Source organism: Malurus melanocephalus, unplaced genomic scaffold (genome assembly GCF_030028575.1).
Source record: "Malurus melanocephalus ecotype Western Australia unplaced genomic scaffold, MMel_1.1 scaffold_515, whole genome shotgun sequence".
Classification (NCBI taxonomy): Eukaryota; Metazoa; Chordata; class Aves; order Passeriformes; family Maluridae; genus Malurus; species Malurus melanocephalus.
This window is the reverse complement of record NW_026623747.1, coordinates 21,383-39,478: the sequence shown is the minus strand read 5'-3', so window position 1 is coordinate 39,478 and position 18,096 is coordinate 21,383. Positions and strand designations below refer to the sequence as shown.

Genomic DNA, 18,096 nt, shown 5'->3' with positions numbered 1-18,096 from the left:
GGCCGCGCACGGGGCCGCGCCGCCGCCGGTGCTCGGTGAGGTGCGGGATGCGGAGCGGCGGCTGAGGGGCCGCGTCCACCGCACCCCGCTGCTCACCTGCGCCGGGCTGGAGCGCATGGCCGGCCGCAGGCTGCTCTTCAAGTGCGAGCTCTTCCAGAAGACCGGATCGTTCAAGGTGCGCGGGGATGGCGGCACTGCAAAGCCCCGGGGGCAAAGGTCGCTTTTTGCAAGGGAGAAATTCTCTTTCTGCCGATACCCACCAGCTCCTGCCCCACTGCGTGGGGGGAGAAGAGCTACCCTGGACTGAGGGAATGGCGCAAGGAGGACATTCAGCCCCGCACACGGGCTCTGGGGCGGTGACACACACGGTGCTGTGCTCTCCTTGCAGATCCGCGGAGCCCTGAACGCCGTGAGGAGCCTCGTTGAGGAAAGCGAGCGCACAGGACGGGAGCTGCCCCGCGCCGTGGTGACACACAGCAGCGGCAATCACGGGCAGGCACTCGCCTGTGCTGCCCAGGCAGAAGGTAATGCGTGCCCCGAGCTCCAGCCYCAGCTCCGAGGGCAGCAGGCACGGTGTAAATGCAGAGCTGGCTCTGTTGGAGAAGGATGGAGATCCTTCTACTGAACCCATGCAGGAGCCAGCACAGGAAAGGCTGTGCCTGTTCCTGCAGCGCTGAGTGGCTTGGATTTGCCTTCTCTCTYGTCACACAGGCATTCCATCCTACATCGTGGTGCCCCGGACAGCCCCAAGGTGCAAACAAGATGCCATCCGTGCCTATGGTGCCACGCTGGTGCCCTGTGAGCCCAGTGACAAGGTAAGGCACAGGGGAGACAAGCCAGGAACCCAGCTGGACTGAGAGGTGACTGTCTGTGCTTCCCCTCAGTCCAGAGCAGAGACAGCAGCCCGTGTAGTCCGGGAGACAGGAGGAGTCCTGGTGCACCCCAACCARGAGCCAGCGGTGATCGCGGGGCAAGGCACCATCGCCCTGGAGCTGCTGGAGCAGGTGAGGGAAATGCACAGCCCGGCCCCTGCAGGGGCACAGCAAAAAGGGGGACACTGAGTGCCAGCAGCTTCCTTTCTGCACAGGCCCCCGAGGTAAACGCAGTGGTGGTTCCCGTCGGAGGMGGAGGGATGGTTGCAGGAATAGCAGTTGCCATCAAGGTAGGCAGCAGCTCATCCAGGCAGTGCTGGCTGCACCTTCCTGGGGGCAGGGCAGGGCTCTCAAAGCAGGCAGCAGCTTTTAACTTCACAGAGACCCTGCTGTGGCAGTCTGGGTGTCTGGGGTCTGCATGGCAATAGCAGCAGGGCCTGCTCAGCCCCCTGCATGCACAGAAACAGGGGACAGGCACATGCTAGTGTCACCCAGGTGGCTGCTCCCCTTCTCCCCAGGCTTTGAGGCCAGATGTGAAGGTGTTTGCTGCAGAGCCATGCAACGTGGACGACTGTTACCAGTCCAAGGTGCGAGGGGAGCTGACCCCCAACACCCACCCGCGGGATACCATCGCCGACGCAGTGAAAACCAGCATCGGCCCCACCACGTGGCCAGTCATCAGGGACTTGGTGGATGATGTCCTGACAGTCTCCGAGGAGGAAATCAAGGTAAAGGCTCCCAGCTCCCTTCTCACAGTACAATCCTGGCTCTGCCCCTCTGCTCTCACCCCACCACACTCCCAGAGCAGCACGAGCCCCCGTGCACCGCTGCAGCTGTGACACCCACGCTGTCTCCAGCTGGAAAGGGCTGTTGGAAGCTCTGCTCTCCCTTCCCAGAGCGCAGCAGGGATGCCCTGGAGCGGCCTGTGCTGGCTGCAGGGCTGACAGCTGCTGCCCTGTCCCAACAGCTAGCCACGTGGCTGGTGTGGGAAAGGATGAAGCTGCTGATTGAGCCAACGGCAGGCGTGGGACTGGCGGCCGTGCTCTCGGAGCAGTTCCAGGCTGTCCCCAGGGACGTGCAGAACGTTTGCATCGTGCTGTGTGGGGGAAACGTGGACCTGAGATCCCTGACCTGGTTCACAGACCTCTCTGGGAAAGCAGAATGAGGACGGAGCGGCGTTTCAAGGAATGAAAGCCTCACTCTGAATTTGTGCAGTGGTTTGTGTGCTACTAAAAACAGATCGAGTCCAAATGTTTGGGAGTTTTTGTGGAGGAAAGGGAAGCTGGCACTGGTCTCTGCAGGGGGCTCAGAAACAAAGCACTGCCTGTTCTCCCCTTCCCAGCTGCCTTGTTCTGGGCCAGGCCTCCAGAGAGCTGCACTCAGTCACCCTCCCCAGCTGCTACTTGGCTTTTCTTTYTCAGCATCACAGCAACTGCCAGCAAAGCCCTTCACACAGCAAAATCCCCACACACCCCACGTGGCAGGGCAYGAGGGACAGAAACAACCCCAGTGGGACAGGGAGTTCAGTTCACACAGCCTCCTGGCCACCACCAAGACAGAGGCACTTAGGCATTTTTGACATTTTCCATTAAAATAAATATCTCTAGCTGGTACCTGAGCAGCAGCTGGCGAGGCAGCTGCCCCCGTACAGACCCCAGCAGTAACACGTCCAAGGCATCAGTGCTGTCCTCACTGTGCACAGGCCAAGAACAGCATCCAGGGAGCCAAGGCACAAACTCCAGCCATGCTGGAGGCTCATTCCATCTCCACCTCCTGCTCTGGCAGAGTGCTCTCACTCCTCACCCAYGGCACGGGCTCCGGGACGTGTGGGTCGTAAGTCCATTTGGGGAAAACGCGTTTGTAGAGGTTGAGCAGCACCGTGTCCTGGGATTTGAGCTGCCCATCAAAGTGGCACTTCATGTGCCCATGGGTCCCTAGGCAGGGAGCAGAGGAGGCCATTAGCAGTCTCTCTGGGCCAGGAGGACTACACCATGCCAGCAACACAAACACCAGATCCAACCTACCTAAAGGCTCCTTGATGTGGCCTCTGCGTCCCCACTTTGTCCTCAGCTCCACRGGCTTGAACCACATCACATCATCTGCAGATGAAAACACAAAAAGCAGGTAAGGAACAGGCTGTGCTGCAGCACCACAACCACAGGGACAGGACTTCTGCTTCCAGARCCCCTCTTCCCACCAGAGATGAGCWGTACCTCTGTTGAAGAACATGTATCGCACAACAGCAGTCTTGGTGAAGATCTTGAAGGGGTGGCCACTGAGCACCAGGCGTTTGATGACGATCCTGTCRGGATCCACGGAGAGCAGGGAGCCCGTGGCGATGAGGTCGTGCATTCCTGCCAGGCAGAGTCACCAATGCACCGGGGCAGGTGCTTCCATCACCCCATCCCCAACACAAACCCCCTCCCCAAAGAGCTCCAGGCCCAGAGCAACCCCACAGCAGGGACAGGCAAGTGACAATAGGGACGGAGATGGGCTCATCTTCTCAAACAGCAGGAAGGGGACAGCTTTTTSAAGTCATACTTTCTGGAGAGATGCACTCATGAGCAGGGTATGGGGACAGTTTGTTTCCCAGACACCACCTCCTCAGCATTTATCAACTCACCATTACTTCTCTGTTTGAAAAGCAGCACTGAGGCAGGAGGGAAAGTGATGGGAGCATAAACAGTGACCACCAGAGCGGCATCTGGGCGCAGGAAACGCTCCAGCTTGTGCTTATCAGCTAGGAGAGAACAGCAATGATAGAGTTCAAGCCAAGAGCAGTCCCCAAAGCTTTGGGAAACCCTAAAACTCATTATTCCCTGCCCAACCAACACTCCTTCTCCGCTGGCACTGAGTATCTGGGAATGAAGRTGATCCTCTGGACCAGTGAGCCGCCTTTCCCATGCCCTTCTACTCCCCACGATTCAGAGCCTGCTCTGGAAGCCTCAGAGCCTAGGAGTGAGTCTTCACAAGAATCCTTCAGCCAGGTTCAGACACCACGGCTAAGACATCACAGGCTTCCTGCCCCAGCATCCCCAATCCCCCTCCCRCTGTGCCCAGTCCCTGACAAACCTGAGGTGTGCTGGGAGAACAGGGGGGATGCTCGGAAGCGCCTGAAGCCGCAGTGGAAGATCAGCTCCTCCTTGGCCTTCACGGGCTCGCTGTTGCCCGGATGCCGACGCACCAGGAAGTTCAACACTGACATCTGCAAGAGGCAGAGCAGTGAGGGGCTGCTGGCAGGGGATGGTGGGCAGCAGAAAGCGACAGGACATTGCAGAAGATGAATGTCCTTGAGAATGGCAGCCCAAAAGGTCACTGGTCACCAGTAATCCTACACCTCCCTGATAGCTTCTGCGTGCTCTGACCGATTTTGGAAAAGGAGCAATGTGGGGAGATTTCAGCCCAAACCATCTCCAAACCAGACCCTCTCCAAGCCAGACCCTCTCCTCTTCCTCCCTGAAGGAACAAGGAGCTGCACACCCCTACAAGGAGCTTTGTTCACCTTTTGTTCGTGGGGAAGCAGMGAGAACAGGACCAGGGGTTTCCCTTCCTTGAAGCTCTCCATCACTGAGACAGGGACGTTGCAGACGTGAAGCGTAACGTACCAGCCCACCTGCCAAAACAGGAGCTGTTGTGAACCCTCCTCTCAACAAAAAAAAGTGTCAGAGGTAAGATGTGCCTGGGTTTGGGAGGGAATCCCAAAGAATTTAGGGCTTCATGCCAAGATCCAGCTGGCTGAAAGATCCACCCAACCATCTCCCTGGTAAGATGTTCCTACTGGGAGCAAAGGAACACCYAGGGAAAGAGATGAGCAAAAGGGAGTTACCGAAGCTCCTTCAGTCTCCTCCTTCTCTATTTGCTTGAAGAGGTTCTTTCTGGTTCGGGAGAAGTCCTGGAACTGGAAGATCCTGGCATAATCCCTTGGAAGATTCTCTTTGGGGTCCCATGGAGAAGTCCGGAAGCTTTTCAGCCCCCTGTACTTCTGGAACCTGGAGAACAGAGAACAGGAAACACAAATTACWTCACCAGTTGAGGTGAATCCCATCCTTCACCACCACCTGTGGCCTGCAGGGTCTCACACCTTCAGGGAGAGCAAAGGGAGCAAAGCAAACATCAGCCTTCAGGAAAGATCTTGCTGCAAAGGGAGCTAAAACCAGCAGCCAAATCCCCAAACAACCTGTCCTTGCCTCAGGGCCATCCTCCTCCCTCTCCCAAATCAGGATTCAGCTATCTAGTGCCTGCCCTGGAAGCCTCAGAGCCAAAGAATGAGTCTTCACAAGAGTCCTTCAGCCAGGTTCAGACACCACGGCTAAGACATCACCGGCTTCCTCACCAAATTAAACAAGCTGGAATTAAACCTTCCAGCTCTTCTACCAGATGAGAATCCCATTTCTTACCTGACTCTGGCAGGTACATCCCGTGGYGTGTCCACCTCATCTGGAAACATCTCATCCATTCTCTCCTGTTTGTATTTCTCCAGCATCTGTTCATCCTCCTCCATCTTCTCATCGTACTGATCATCCCGCAGGCACTCGGACACYGTCATGGTCTCGCTCTCCTCCTCCTCCCCGGGCTCCTCCTCGCTGCTCTCCCCCTCCTGGCACAGGGCAGCACAGAGCCTGTGAGCACAGGGAGCTGTGCATGCACTGAGTGCATTCACACTGTGTGATCTGGGACCCCAGACAGACCCCAGCCTGTCAATTTGGGGTCTGACAGGTGAAAGATGCAACATGAAACGTGTGGGGATTTAACAGTGAAATCCTGGCTCTATCTTGTGGCCTTGCACAGACAGAGCAAGTTGGAAGGACAGAATTGTCCTAAAATATGCAGTAATGGCCTGGAGATCAGCTGTACTATCAAGTCTTAGAGGTACCTGAGAAACTGCTTCTTCCATCAGATCATCATCCATGTCATCATCTTCATCATCCTCATCATCATCTTCATCTTTCTCACTGCCTTCTTCTGCATCATCCACAATCCAGGCAGCCTGGTACTTGGATGTGCCTTTGGGGACCTTCACCACCCTCCTGTTTGCCTTCAGAGAATCTGTGGGATTCCCACCAGTGGTTAATACACGAACAACTCTCCTTCCCTTCAACAACATTTTTACCAGGACAGCCAGAAACTGATCCAGACCTGAACTGCTATTTTTCCAGCACAGAATTTGTCAAGGCAGCCAAAATCTGCTGACTTCCCAGGAAAATCACACAGCAGGCTGGGCACCTGACAGGATTAGGCATGGAAGCCATCCCAACTAGGATGTTTCTGCACAGCCACCATGGTGACAGAAGTTTTTAACAGCCCCCTAAAGAGGGACAAGGAAAAGATACAGAACTATTGCTGCTACTCACCCTCTGCTTCCTGCAGTTCTTCCTCAGTGGGCCACGTCTGCTCCCCTTCCATGGGATCAGGAACCACTTCTGACTGCAGAGACTCCTGCTTGCTTGGATCTGCCTTCAYCAGGACCTTAACATCTTCCTCCATCTCATCAGCGCCGTTTCCAGAGTCATCCTGGAGGGCAAGAGCAGAGTTCTCAGCTCTGAAACTTCCAATCAGCCTTAGTTATGTGGTGACACACTGCACGGCAAGGAACCTCAGCCCAGCAGCAGAACACAGATAAAATGCCCTTTTCCCTCTCCTTGCCCACACACACCCAGTTGTATTTTCCACAATGAAAAGTTTAGAAACCTTGTGTTCTAAGAGGACTGGCAAAGCCCTCACCCCATGTACCTGAACCTCCATGTCCTGACTCCTCTTCTGTCCTTTAACCACTCGTGGRTTCAAAGAGAGGGGGTCAGGGGGTGCATCCACCTGGCTGATCTGGAAGTCCCCGTGCCCCACGATGTGCACCAGGCTGTTCACATTGAGGGTCTGTCCCCGGACAAAGCCAGACACCTTCAGGGTTCCGAGCAGGGCACTGTCCTGGCTGGGCACAAACTCGGCAGCACGGGCGAGCAGGTGAGCGCGGCGGTCCCGAAAAGCCAAGCGCCGCTGCTTCTGGGAGCTGAGGTGCCTCAGGAGCAGCGAGGATTCCTGCTCCGTGTTCAGTGGGAAGAGCTTGGCCTCGGGAAAACGCTTCTCAATGGCTTTGGAGAGTTTCTTCCTGGCATCTATTCTCTTCTTAGGGGGCAGGTCAGTGCCTCCAGGGACAGCGAGAGCTGCCGAGAGAGAACAAAACTCAGGATCAGATCCTAAACCTTTCTATATCCTTTTTACAAAACAYTGGTAAATATTTGGATATCAGCAACCCAAATGGCCAGATTTGCACCACCACTTGTTTCAGTGGTGGCCAAGTAGACAAGGAGCAATGGCCAAAAACTGAAATACAAGAAGTTCCACCTCAACATGAGGAAAAATTTCACTGAAGGTGGCAGAGCCCTGGAATTTATTTACTGCAGATTAAGCACCTCCACAGCCCCCGAGAAGCCTGAAACATTTCTCACCATAACTGGGGAGCCCCTGTGCGAAGAGGCAGGAGAGGCAGTGCTCCCCAGCACTGTCCCAGCCATCCACAGCATCCAGGATGAACAGGAGGGAGTCRGCAACTTTGGCGAGGTCTAGGACAGCGTGAAGGTCCCCTGCACCCAAAACACCTCCATTAGTGGGGCTGCCAGAGGTACCAGAACCAGGAACCCACCCAGCAACAGTGCCTCCTCACCCGCCTGTGCTGTGACAAAGCGCCAGCGCTGCTTGAGCCGGGGACAGAGGAGGGCAAAGCCACCAGCCCTGCCCTCATCCGCACGAACAATGGCCGAGTCCTGGCTCTGCAGCAGACGCAGGGGTTCGTGGGCTGCAGCTCTGCTGTGCAGCACCACCACAACCACGAGGTGCGGGGGCCCGTCCCTGCTGCCGAGGCTGCGCTTCTCCGCCAGCACCTGCGGGCACGAGGGCAGAGCGTGAATCGCAACCCATATCCAGCTCCTCTCCCGCCCCCAGATCAAGACCAAATTGCTCCACATCGCAACCCGAACCCTCGCGGTCCGGTAATGCTCCGCTTGACCAAATCGAACCGGCCCTGGCACCCACTCCTCTCCCCAGCGCAGAACCGGATCCCCCCGCAAAGCCCCGCAGTGTCTCGGTTACATCGCCCACATGAAAATCCGCCCCGACCCCATTCCAAACCCCTTCCAGCAGAGACCCGAACCGACCCGCTTCCCGCTCYCCCCGCAACAACCAGCCCAGCCACGCCCGGTTTCCCGGAGAGCCTCACCGCCTCCTTGCGCTGCCGGCGGAGCTGCAGCGCCTGATGCCGCCGGTCCACCCTGTTCAGGTCACGGAGCCGCCGGCGGGGCTGGGCCTTGACGGGCACGCGGCCTGGGGAGGAAGAGAACGGTCAGGCGGGCCGGGGCCGGCGGGGAACCCGCGGAGAGCCCGTCCCGCCTCACCTCCGGCGCGGCGCTGCGAGGACCCGCTGTGCTTGCCGCCCTTGTGTGCCTTGTTCTGCTGCTTGAGCGGCCCGGGCCGGTGCGCGCCCGCCGCCGCCATCACCATGCTGCCGCCTCGCCGCCACCACCTTGGCGCGGCCACCACGCGTCACTTCCGGCGCGACGGGGACACGCGGGAACCCACGTGGGCAGGAGAGGGAGGGACGGGATGGAGCCGGGAGAGACCCCCGGGAATGGAGAGCCGGGAATGGACACCCGGGAATGGAGGGGGGTGAACCCCGGCGAGAGAAGAGGAGGGGAGGAGAGGCCACGGGGATTGGTGCCGGTAGCGCGGCGGGGCAATGAGAGCCGGGAGCCAGAGCCGTTCGTTCAGCGCTTTATTGGTTGGTTCTTTGTACAGGTATTTACACAGCGAGGGGGACAGGGCCGCGCTCCGGGAAGGGGCCCGAGGGGTGAAGCAGYTGGGGAAAGGCCCTGCCGAGCCTCTGGCATCGCGCCCGGGCGCCAGGGCAGGGCGGCGCTGCTCCCTCCACTAAGATTGATGGAGTGGAAACATTCCTGCCGTGCCCCGGCCCGTCTGWTACCGGCAGCGCGGTGACCTCGCTCTTGCCAATCATTATCCAGCCRGGAATGTCTGTTCCCAGGCAGAGCCCTCAGCCGTGCGCAGCCCCGATGGGACATCACCCCAAACACCACAGCAGAGCCCCTGCCCGGGATCATCCATCCCTTASGGATACAGCTCTCTGCTGGTTATGGGAAGCATTAGGGCCACAGCACCCCAGAAACACGTGGGTGAGCAGCGAGGTTAAACATTCACAGGGGTGTTGCAATTGCCAGTAAAGYTGAAGCAACCCCAGGGGAGAGGCAGGGCAGCTGCTACTCCCATCCCGATTGAGCAACTGCACGGGAAGGGAAAAGCAGGTTCCTACAGGCTCCTGCTGCCTCTGAACTTGAGGCATCTTCCCACCTCTTCCTCCTGTGAGGAAATCAGCRTGACAGCAGCAGTGTGGGGTTGTCAGCTGTCAACTGGACTTTAGGGATCCTTCTCTACCCCTAAAAGCAGACTGGCTGTTTAAACCTTTGAAACTCTAAATTTGAGCATGTACTACCTGAGAGGAAGACACAAAAATTAAAGAGACTGATGACAGATAAACACTGCAGTGATTAAGTCTCTCTATACAGGAGCCCACCAGCTGTGGGACAGCACGAGCATCTCTCCACTGTCCCTTCCAAAGGCTGTTTGTCCTTTAGCCAAGACAGCCCAGAGCACTGCCACAGCTCTGCCTTGCAGAGCCAAAGGCAAAGAGGCTGCCCAGAGGGGSCTCAGGGAAAGAGGGAATAACTAGAATACTTCTAAATCAAGGAAAACATCCCATGAGTTGGTTATACCTTGTCATTTAAGCAAGACTAGGGAAAGGAGRAAAGCTGGAAACTTTCTTCCTAGGGTTATCACAAAGCCAAATACTTCTGCCTCCCAGTCATCCAGAAGTGTGGAAACCCAGAAACAGCCAGAAGGGTGCCACRATGGAGGCTGATGTTGCTCCAGACCTCAGAGCTGCTGAGATCCGCTCTGGCTTTCCCACACATCCATACACTGCCASCTTACAGGGATTTTACTGACCTTCACAGTCCTGCAGGGCCCTCCACACACACACTTCCCAAAAATTCACAACCTGCTGAGCTGMGCATGCAGGAGCAGAAAGCCAAGCAGTGCCTCACTGGCTGACAGCATTCCAGGTGAAAACAAGCATTCCTGTCAAAGCAGAAACTACCAAAGAAATATGGATACGGCCACASTGTGAGCAGGGAAGAACCCTCCAGCAGTTGGGATGTAAATCCCTGCAGCAAGGCAAGCCCTSGCAGGGGGAGGGCTCCCTTCAGCTCTCCTGCACCATCACAACACAGAACCTGGTGCTCTGCACACACAGGACACTGTGGCAGCACCTGCTCAGCACCACCTGTCACCCACCTTGTCCCCTCTGCACCATCTTCTCCAAAAATAACAGGCTTTGTATCATAGCACAAAACCCAGAYAAGCTGTGCTGTGAGGAGTGGAGCTCACAGGCTGCTCCAGCCCTGGCTGAATGCCAAAAAGCAGCTGCACTGCAGGAAAGCTGAGCTCACATTCCTGTTCCCTAAAGGTTCCACTTCTGAAGCAGCAAGAACTCTGGGCTGACTCCACACAGGGGGAACAACAAGCTGGGGCAGGCTGGATGCAAAGCCATGGCCTGTGTTTAGGAAGGAAGACTGGTTGCAACTGGAAGGGCCAGTTTATTAGAGAAACCTCACATTGCAGAGAAGTCACAACACATTGGAGAGGGTCCAGGCCTGCTGAGGGGGGCCAGTCTTCTGCAGCAGCACAGATCTACATCCCCCAACCCCAGCAGGTGCCACACAGGGAGGGTTACCTGTAACACAGCTTATGTTTTACAAGCAGCCTGAGAGAGCCAGTAGTAAAGTTCAAAAAAAGCCTCCCCGTTAGACAACAGTTAAAACAAAAATGGTTTAAAATGTTTAAAAGCTCCGTGTTCTTGGCTGCAGCATAAAGGGGAGGCAAAGGTCTACAACACACACAGGCCTCCGTGGGTCTGGGCACTCTGATCTACCAGTGAAGGCCGGAGGGAGGGGTCTTCTCATCTTTGTTGCTTTCCAGGGAAAAGGGTGGGATTCGGACATCAAAGTGGGAGCCATCAGGCCTCTCAAATCGAAAAGTGCCCCTGCAAAAATAACGGCAGAGATCATCCTGAGGCCAGGGACAAACACGCCGAGGAAGCATCAGCAAGGTGAGACCTGAGCTCTTCCATATCCTGGGGATCCATCTGCAAGGCAGGTCCAGCAGCAAGGACATGGGCTCAGCATCAGAAACCTCTGCTGCCAAAACGACTCATTTATGGAGGACTCCTGGGCAGTTTTTCATCACATCCCTAACACATGTCCTGCACAAAGCTGTGATGATTGCAGCCCACAGGAGTCAAGTGCCCTCCACGCATTTGCAGCAGTGTTCACCCAACTCCYACTCCCCAGGAGACAGAGCCATCTGAGCTGTTTTTACAAACTGGTAACACGTCAATTCCAATTTGTATTTCTTGGCAGAAACTCCACTGTTCGTCCATGACATTAAGAAATCCCATCACAGATGTAATTTGGAATAGCTTCTGCTTTGCATTTCAGAACTGAACCTGCCTGACCTGCTACAACCATTTGTTTACTGCTYCACACTACTGATGACTACTGCAGATGGGCAAGAGGATTGTGCAGATAAATTAACAGGTTCTCAGGACACAATCCAACACCAGAAGTCAGGCTGAGCAGCTTCTGAGCTGCAGAACCTTTGTCTCTTTTTCTTCAGGATGTATGCAAAGAAGGAAAAACTACTAGACCATCTGGTTTTATTCCCCAGAGCATGCAATCAGGCAATTTGAAATGCTTGACATGGCAAACGAGGTATACCCGATATGCAAAAAGCTGCTCTCCTGCTCTTCCCAGCTCAAAGGCAGCTTAACTCTAAAGCAGATGTCCTTAAAAATGCAGAAATACCTGTCATACAGAAGGCAAGAGGTGGCTGTGCAATCCTTGTCAACACAGAGGTGACACTAAATGTGCTTAACCCAGCCAAAAGGCAAATAAAGGGAAACTGCTTTAACCCCAAGGCACAGGAAAAGAACAACTCAGCTGGACACTTCCCTACCTGCACTTTTTTCAGAAGAAGAGACTTAAACACCAGTTAGACTGAAGGCCTTATCTGGTCTAAACTGGGAAAAGCCCTGCATGACAATTTCTGACACAGAAATGCACAGGGACAGAGTTAAAGCCCAATCCTCTCCCAAGAGAGGGACAACCAGAGCACACATCCCCGCTGCTGAGGGAATCACCAGCACAAGGYTTTGGCTCTTGCACTCAGGACTGAAAGGGACAGAAGCTGAGTACAGCAGGTGATAGAGAACTACTTCATGTTTTCAAACCTAGTCTAGCACAGACCACAGCAAGAGCATAAATTAGCCTGGAACCTCTCCTGATGCAGGGAATCAACAGATCATCTCATCACTGACTGGGATACAGCTAGAAAGAAGCTCATCAAATTTTAGCTAGAATGTCTGTCCTGTCCAGACCACTTCCACCCAGCTTTCAGCCACAACCCCAAGTTGCAAACTGCACCTCAGCTCACTGTTGTGGGGTCCTTTACTGCTGCAGCAATACGGTTTTCTTACCACATGTGACCACTGGATGCCTGCAGGGAGACATGGCTGCTGTACTGAAATGCTGGCTGTTCTTTGGACAAAACTGGCTCCTGAAAAGACAAGAGACCATTGGTCATCAACAATTCTACCACAGATAGGCATCAACAGATAATTTATATAGGATGAAAAAACTCCAGAGACCTACACATCCCAGCACTTCTGCCAATTACACAGCAAATTATTTGTCCAGTGASTAGTGCCAGAATGCTGTTATTATTCTAGTTTTCACATCACCAGTCATTTAGGATCATTCTTTAACACTCAGTGTGACATTTCGGTTCATGCAGACAAACAACAGATCAAAAGCTTCTCTGACTTTTTAGTTTCCCGTTTCTCACTCCGTGTATTTCCAATGCCCACTAAGCAATTCACTGAAAAATCCACCCAGCCAAGCAAGAGGACTCCAGCAAAGAGCTCTGCTTCCCAAAAAAAAAAAGCTGTATGGTACCTACCCTTCCTACAACSCCACGGCCCCGGACTGTTTCCAAGGTGCCAGACAAGCTGAATATCCTCCAGTGCCGTTCTCGGAGCTGCACCACTTCACTGTCCAGGTTCTCCAARCGAATACAGTAGCGCCACTGGACAGAAGAAACACTGTTATCAAGAACTGGAATCAGCTGCAACTAGTTGATAACCCACAGCTGATACTGGGAAACAGTTGCCAAGGATGGGCTACTTTCCCTCAGAGCTTATCACACAGYAGTGATGCCACAGCAAATAAACTCCTTCCCTTTAGCTGCTCCGTGAAACAAAAGGCAACTTACCCAGTAGACATGGGAATTCTGGGCTTCCTGTCAAGAGAAACAAAAGACTTTAGCAGCTGCCCTTGGACACTCGGTGCCAAAAACCTCTTCAGCTGTCGGCACAGCACCGGCACAGGGGCTCTCACTCCGTGCCAGGGTGACGCAGACAGCTCACATGAGCACAGACAGCTGCTCTCTGAGGCCTTCCATCAGCAGAGCCTGGCACCAGCTCTGCTCTAAAGTAATCATGAGGTGGGAGAACTGCAAGGATCCCGTGACAACCCAGGGTTCATCTCCATGTTAATTACGCACTTTCTACAGATCAAGATACACCCYTTTCCTTGCCTTCAGGCACCTGTTTTTCTGACAAGGTTAGGACAAACATCAGTTGGGCCCCACAGAAGTTGCAAATCCACACCAAAATGTGYATCAGGGCACAGGCTCCCCAACAGCCAAGCTCAGAAATCAAACTGTTGTGGAAATTCCCAGCTCTACCACTCAGGAGCCTGTTGGAGCCACATTGTTTTGGATGGTCCACGTGAAGTTCTGTTCTATAAAGCGCACATGGTTATCAGCTAAAKCCAGAAGGTTTTAGCCAAACCCTCTAAGCCAAAGTAGAGGGAGGAAACRGGCAGGCAACCACAGCCCATCACTGGGCAGGATAACAGACGTGTCTGTTGTTACAGAGCAGATGGTCCCAGTGTCATCTCACATGACTGAGGCAGTAACAAGACCAATTCACAAGCCTTCCTAAATATCTTGCTAGCACTGTTATGCAGAGCATTACAGGCTATTTTCCATCCTACTGATAACCAGCAAAAGCCAATATGCAGGAGCTGTTCCCCAAAAATGCACAGCAGAAGTTTCACATTTACACCCAAAAGAATGAAATCGCAACTGTGATTAAATGTCACTTCTTCAGAAAGCAGAAGGTACCTTCTGGCAGCAAACTGGTCTGACAAAAAAATGCCAGTGAAGCAAATGGCAGAAYTAACAGAGCAGCTCAGACTTACCCTCATGCCCATGTAGAAAGGGATGACTGTGACACGGATGTTCTCCGTGGTTTCTCGGTGCACATCCGAGAGCTCCAGCCAGGGGTGGTTCTTCTCCTGCCACGCACACAGAGTATCCCTTGCTACAAAAGGTGGGACTGTGGGGAGGGAAAGGTGAGGGTTCATGGGGAGAGGCAACACTGTAGCTGGAGTGCTCTTCCCACCAAACAATTCTTTTCACTTAGTTAAGAAGTATTTAAAGGCAGCTTCACTGTAAAACCCTAAGCTGAACATGGTTTTATACCATATCCAAGATGATAGGGTTTGGGTATTTGCAAGAATCTGGCTCTGAAGAATTCCCTGTGAAGCCAGAAATTACCTTTTGTTTGGTCGTACATGAGGAACCTCTCAAAGAGCTCATGCTGGATGGGCACTTGATCAGTGGAGCTGTAGGGAAGGATGTCTTCATGGCTTACATAGTCTAAACCTGAAAAACAAACCCCAAAAGCCATTGAACTTCCCCAGCAAAGAGCAGCTCAGAAGTCTCCTGACAGAAAAACGCATCACACCAGTGAGAAGAAAAGGACTTTGGCAACAAAAGCCAAAGCTAATATCACAACTGCAAAGAAGAATGGAGAAGACATGCCAGGAATAACTTTTGGCAATGTTCTCCCATGAGATTTTTCATGGAATGACTCCTCTGACACACTGCTCTGCAATGTCTGCACTGCCCCAAAAGCACTTTGGGCAGGAAATGCCCAGGACAGGAATAAATCCAGCTGTCCTGAAGACAAAGTAGAACGACCCACAAGCAACTTGGTATGGGATCTGTGTCTCAACAGCTCAGGGATCTCTGTGTCTGATCACAGAGCTCCAACTTCCAGCTCTCCAAAGGACTTCCCATACTTCAGTCACTGTTGTTTCCAACACAACTGTAAGTTATGGACAGATCCACTACAGGAACATCCTGTAGGAAYTGCTGCTTTACTCACAAGAGTTAACCACTGATGACTCTTCTGACCTCACTTGATGACAATCAGAGGCTGCAGGAGGAGTTTGCTCACCTGGGATGGCATAGAGGGCTCTGCTGTCATCATGGTTTGCCAGGAACGTCACTGCTTCCGTCTGTGATCTCTGGGACTGAGAAACAGGGAGGTTTATATCTTTCTGTGTGGATTGTTGCAGGACAGTTTCCAGTCATATTTCAGCTTACTTTTGTGGTTTATAAAGCATGTAATGTTTATTTCATTTAACCAATTCACCTCAGAMCTTCTCTCCTTTTAATTCCTCGACTAATTCTCCACTCAAACAAGTGAGGAGCATTTTCAGTGCTGCAGCCCACATTCCTAATGACCTGCATGCAACAGTGTAGGAAAAGCACCAGGATGAGGAAAGGAGATTGGAAAGGGGAAACATGATCCAGAAAACAGTCAMATGACATTCCAGATGATCTTTCTCAAGGAAAATATACCTTAATGAACATATTTGACCAAAAATCTTAACCAATCCTGTTGGCCACAAAGCCATTTCTTTTCAGTGCCTGTCCCTCTGAACCATTTACACAGGGGAAGATATTTGAATTTCAATACCAAAATTACTCGTTACTTACTATATGTGGACAATCCCGGGCATCTATTAACACCTGGTAGTAAGTGTGTGTTTTGCCCTTGACCTCTTTGGAACCATGGCCTGCCACATTCTCGCTCCTGAAGAGAAAAGCAAAGCTCTGAGCTCAAGCACAGTCCTGTTACCAGAACCAAGAAGCACTCATAAAAAAAAAAAAAAAAAAAAAAAAAAACAAACAAACAAAAAAAAAAAACCCAACAACAACAAAAAAAAACAAAAGCAAAAAAAAAAAACACCCAACAATAAAACAACACATTTCACAGCCTGTAATCATTTGGTTGCATCCAAACCAAACCCCCATCAGCCAGCCACACAATGACAGTTGAGCCAAGATGACCATCAGTGGTGTTTGGCACAGAGGTTTTTCCTGCTCAGTCAAGACTCCTGTCTGGGGTGGAAATGCCCACAGCCCTCTGATTTTCTATCTGCTTGATCCYCACTCCTTCCCAGAACACCATGTCACGGGCCAGGGGGAAAAGGATGCAAGAGGGGAAAGAAATGAACAGCAACTCGAGGATAAACTTTCAACCTAGTAGGTTGAAATTGAAGAGGAAGCTGACAAATCCAACTCGCTGGCAATCTACAGCAGCCTGCAAAGGGTAACGCAGGAGCCTGGACCTTATTCAAAAATGCTGGTTTTTATAACACAAAAGGCCAGGAGCATGATTTTTCAATTAATTTTTATTTCCTTCACACACATTTATTCTTCATACTTCCATCCTGACTCTAATTAAGACAAAATCAATACTCATGAAGTGTCTGTTCTCTAAGCACTTAGTTTACACTCACACAAACAGACCCATGCACTGTCCTGCTTAAAAACACTTGTTTACCCCAAATAGGACACTCATTACAAAATGTAAATGTAACAGTACAACAACATGAACCAGAACAAATCCTCAAATCCTTACTTTTCTGTGACAGGAGAAGCCACATCCCGATCATAAAGCCTGGCTTGCCAGGGAAACAGGACTATTCCTCGATAGCCAAACACACTGTGAAGGAAGAGCTGGAAGGAACAAATAATTGCAGTTGAATTATTTTAAAAATCTTATAACTGAGGTAAAACTACAAACAGTTAAAAAGGGTTTAATGAGTGGGATGGGGATACAGGGAGGATCACACTGAGACAACCCAGAGCAGAAACAGGGAACACAAACRGTTTGGGATGGGAGAAGAAATCCATGTTATGTCGATCATGGAACAGGGAAGGACTAAACCAGCAACGCAATAATAGAGCAACAGAAAGGAGAGACTGCTCAGAAACAGATCTGAGAGTCTTAAGGACAGGAATTAAAACTTTAGTTGCTATTTCTCTAATTCAGTGATTGTCTGTTTGGATCCTTGAGGGAGAAAACCCCAAAACAGGACCAGTGGAGCAAATGCCATTGTAGAGCAGTTGTGTTGTGCTGCAGATTCTTATCAACGTGCTATTGTCAGATGACTAACAAACTGCAGACACAGCACAGACAAGGAGCACTGAACTGTGAAACTCCTGGCCTTCTGCTGGAGAGATTTTCCTTATGGGAAATCCCTCAGCTGCCCAATCCCGGTGGCACAAGCCTGCASGGTCAGCTGCACCCCCAGAACTCCTTACCTGGCCTGTCTCGTATTTGCCGTGCTGCTTCGGGGCYTCAAACACCCCCACAGTCTCCAGCACTTTGCCCTCGGGACGGTTCCTTAGAGCAGAGAGGCGGCTTGGAAGGTTTGCAGGGGCTGAAGCAGCCCCCAGGCCAGGGGGACACTGCTCCCCACCTTGTGCCTCYCTCGGGTACCCCACAAGAGCCCCACCACACATTGGGCTGCCCAATCCCACTCCCTTCACTGCCCTTTGCCAGTGTTCMCTTTCCCAACTGGCCTGGGCACCCTCACCCAGTTGCCCCTTTATCTCTCTCCCGTATCTCACTCTCCCATATCTCTGCCTTGRCAGCCCCCCAACTCCTTTCCAGTTTTCCCCAAGTGACCCAACAGCCCCCAACCCACATCCTACCCCCTTCCCAATCACCCTAATCCCCAAATACCTTCTCACTCTTCCCCAACGACCCAACTGCCCTCACTCTGCACCCTAAACACCGCCTGCGAGTGTCTACCCCCTCCCAATCACCCTCAAACACCCCCTCACCCCCTACACCCCCCGGGCCCCCCCTCAACACCTCACAGGCCTCACCGCGACGAGAGGTGCCGCCGCGGCGGCAGCAGCAGCGGCAGCGGGAGCGCCGCGGTTCCCCCGGGCCCCACGG

At 52.8% G+C, this 18,096-nt stretch overlaps 3 protein-coding genes and 2 non-coding genes across 5 annotated transcripts; 1 reads left to right on the top strand and 4 right to left on the bottom strand.

The window, feature by feature from the left end:
* Position 1: 1 nt before the first annotated feature.
* On the top strand, positions 2–2,138 carry SRR (serine racemase; the record flags this gene model as incomplete). Its single annotated transcript, XM_057381577.1, has 7 exons — positions 2–175; positions 389–524; positions 712–815; positions 885–1,004; positions 1,088–1,162; positions 1,391–1,600; positions 1,840–2,138. Coding segments are annotated over 7 exons (1,017 nt in total), but the record flags the coding sequence as incomplete, so codon positions are not given.
* A 304-nt stretch (positions 2,139–2,442) lies between these two features.
* TSR1 (TSR1 ribosome maturation factor) lies at positions 2,443–8,411 on the bottom strand. The gene is made up of 15 exons (XM_057381542.1): positions 8,258–8,411; positions 8,083–8,186; positions 7,531–7,747; positions 7,316–7,450; positions 6,603–7,030; positions 6,224–6,383; positions 5,746–5,918; positions 5,270–5,469; positions 4,699–4,861; positions 4,375–4,485; positions 3,945–4,077; positions 3,496–3,612; positions 3,086–3,226; positions 2,897–2,971; positions 2,443–2,806 (listed from the first exon to the last, which is right to left on the bottom strand). The coding sequence occupies exons 1-15, from the start codon at positions 8,361–8,363 to the stop codon at positions 2,628–2,630; spliced, it is 2,442 nt and encodes an 813-aa protein (XP_057237525.1). The 5' UTR covers positions 8,364–8,411; the 3' UTR covers positions 2,443–2,627.
* Positions 3,805–3,897, bottom strand: LOC130582708 (small nucleolar RNA SNORD91 family). Its single transcript, XR_008966334.1, has one exon. It is a non-coding gene; the product is annotated as a small nucleolar RNA SNORD91 family (small nucleolar RNA).
* On the bottom strand, positions 5,112–5,204 carry LOC130582707 (small nucleolar RNA SNORD91 family). Its single transcript, XR_008966333.1, has one exon. It is a non-coding gene; the product is annotated as a small nucleolar RNA SNORD91 family (small nucleolar RNA).
* A 2,335-nt stretch (positions 8,412–10,746) lies between the features above and the next one.
* Positions 10,747–18,091, bottom strand: POLDIP2 (DNA polymerase delta interacting protein 2; the record flags this gene model as incomplete). Its single annotated transcript, XM_057381576.1, has 11 exons — positions 10,747–10,974; positions 12,466–12,545; positions 12,948–13,073; positions 13,260–13,286; positions 14,252–14,388; positions 14,610–14,717; positions 15,295–15,370; positions 15,840–15,936; positions 16,768–16,865; positions 17,454–17,535; positions 18,024–18,091. Coding segments are annotated over 11 exons (1,014 nt in total), but the record flags the coding sequence as incomplete, so codon positions are not given.
* Positions 18,092–18,096: the final 5 nt, after the last annotated feature.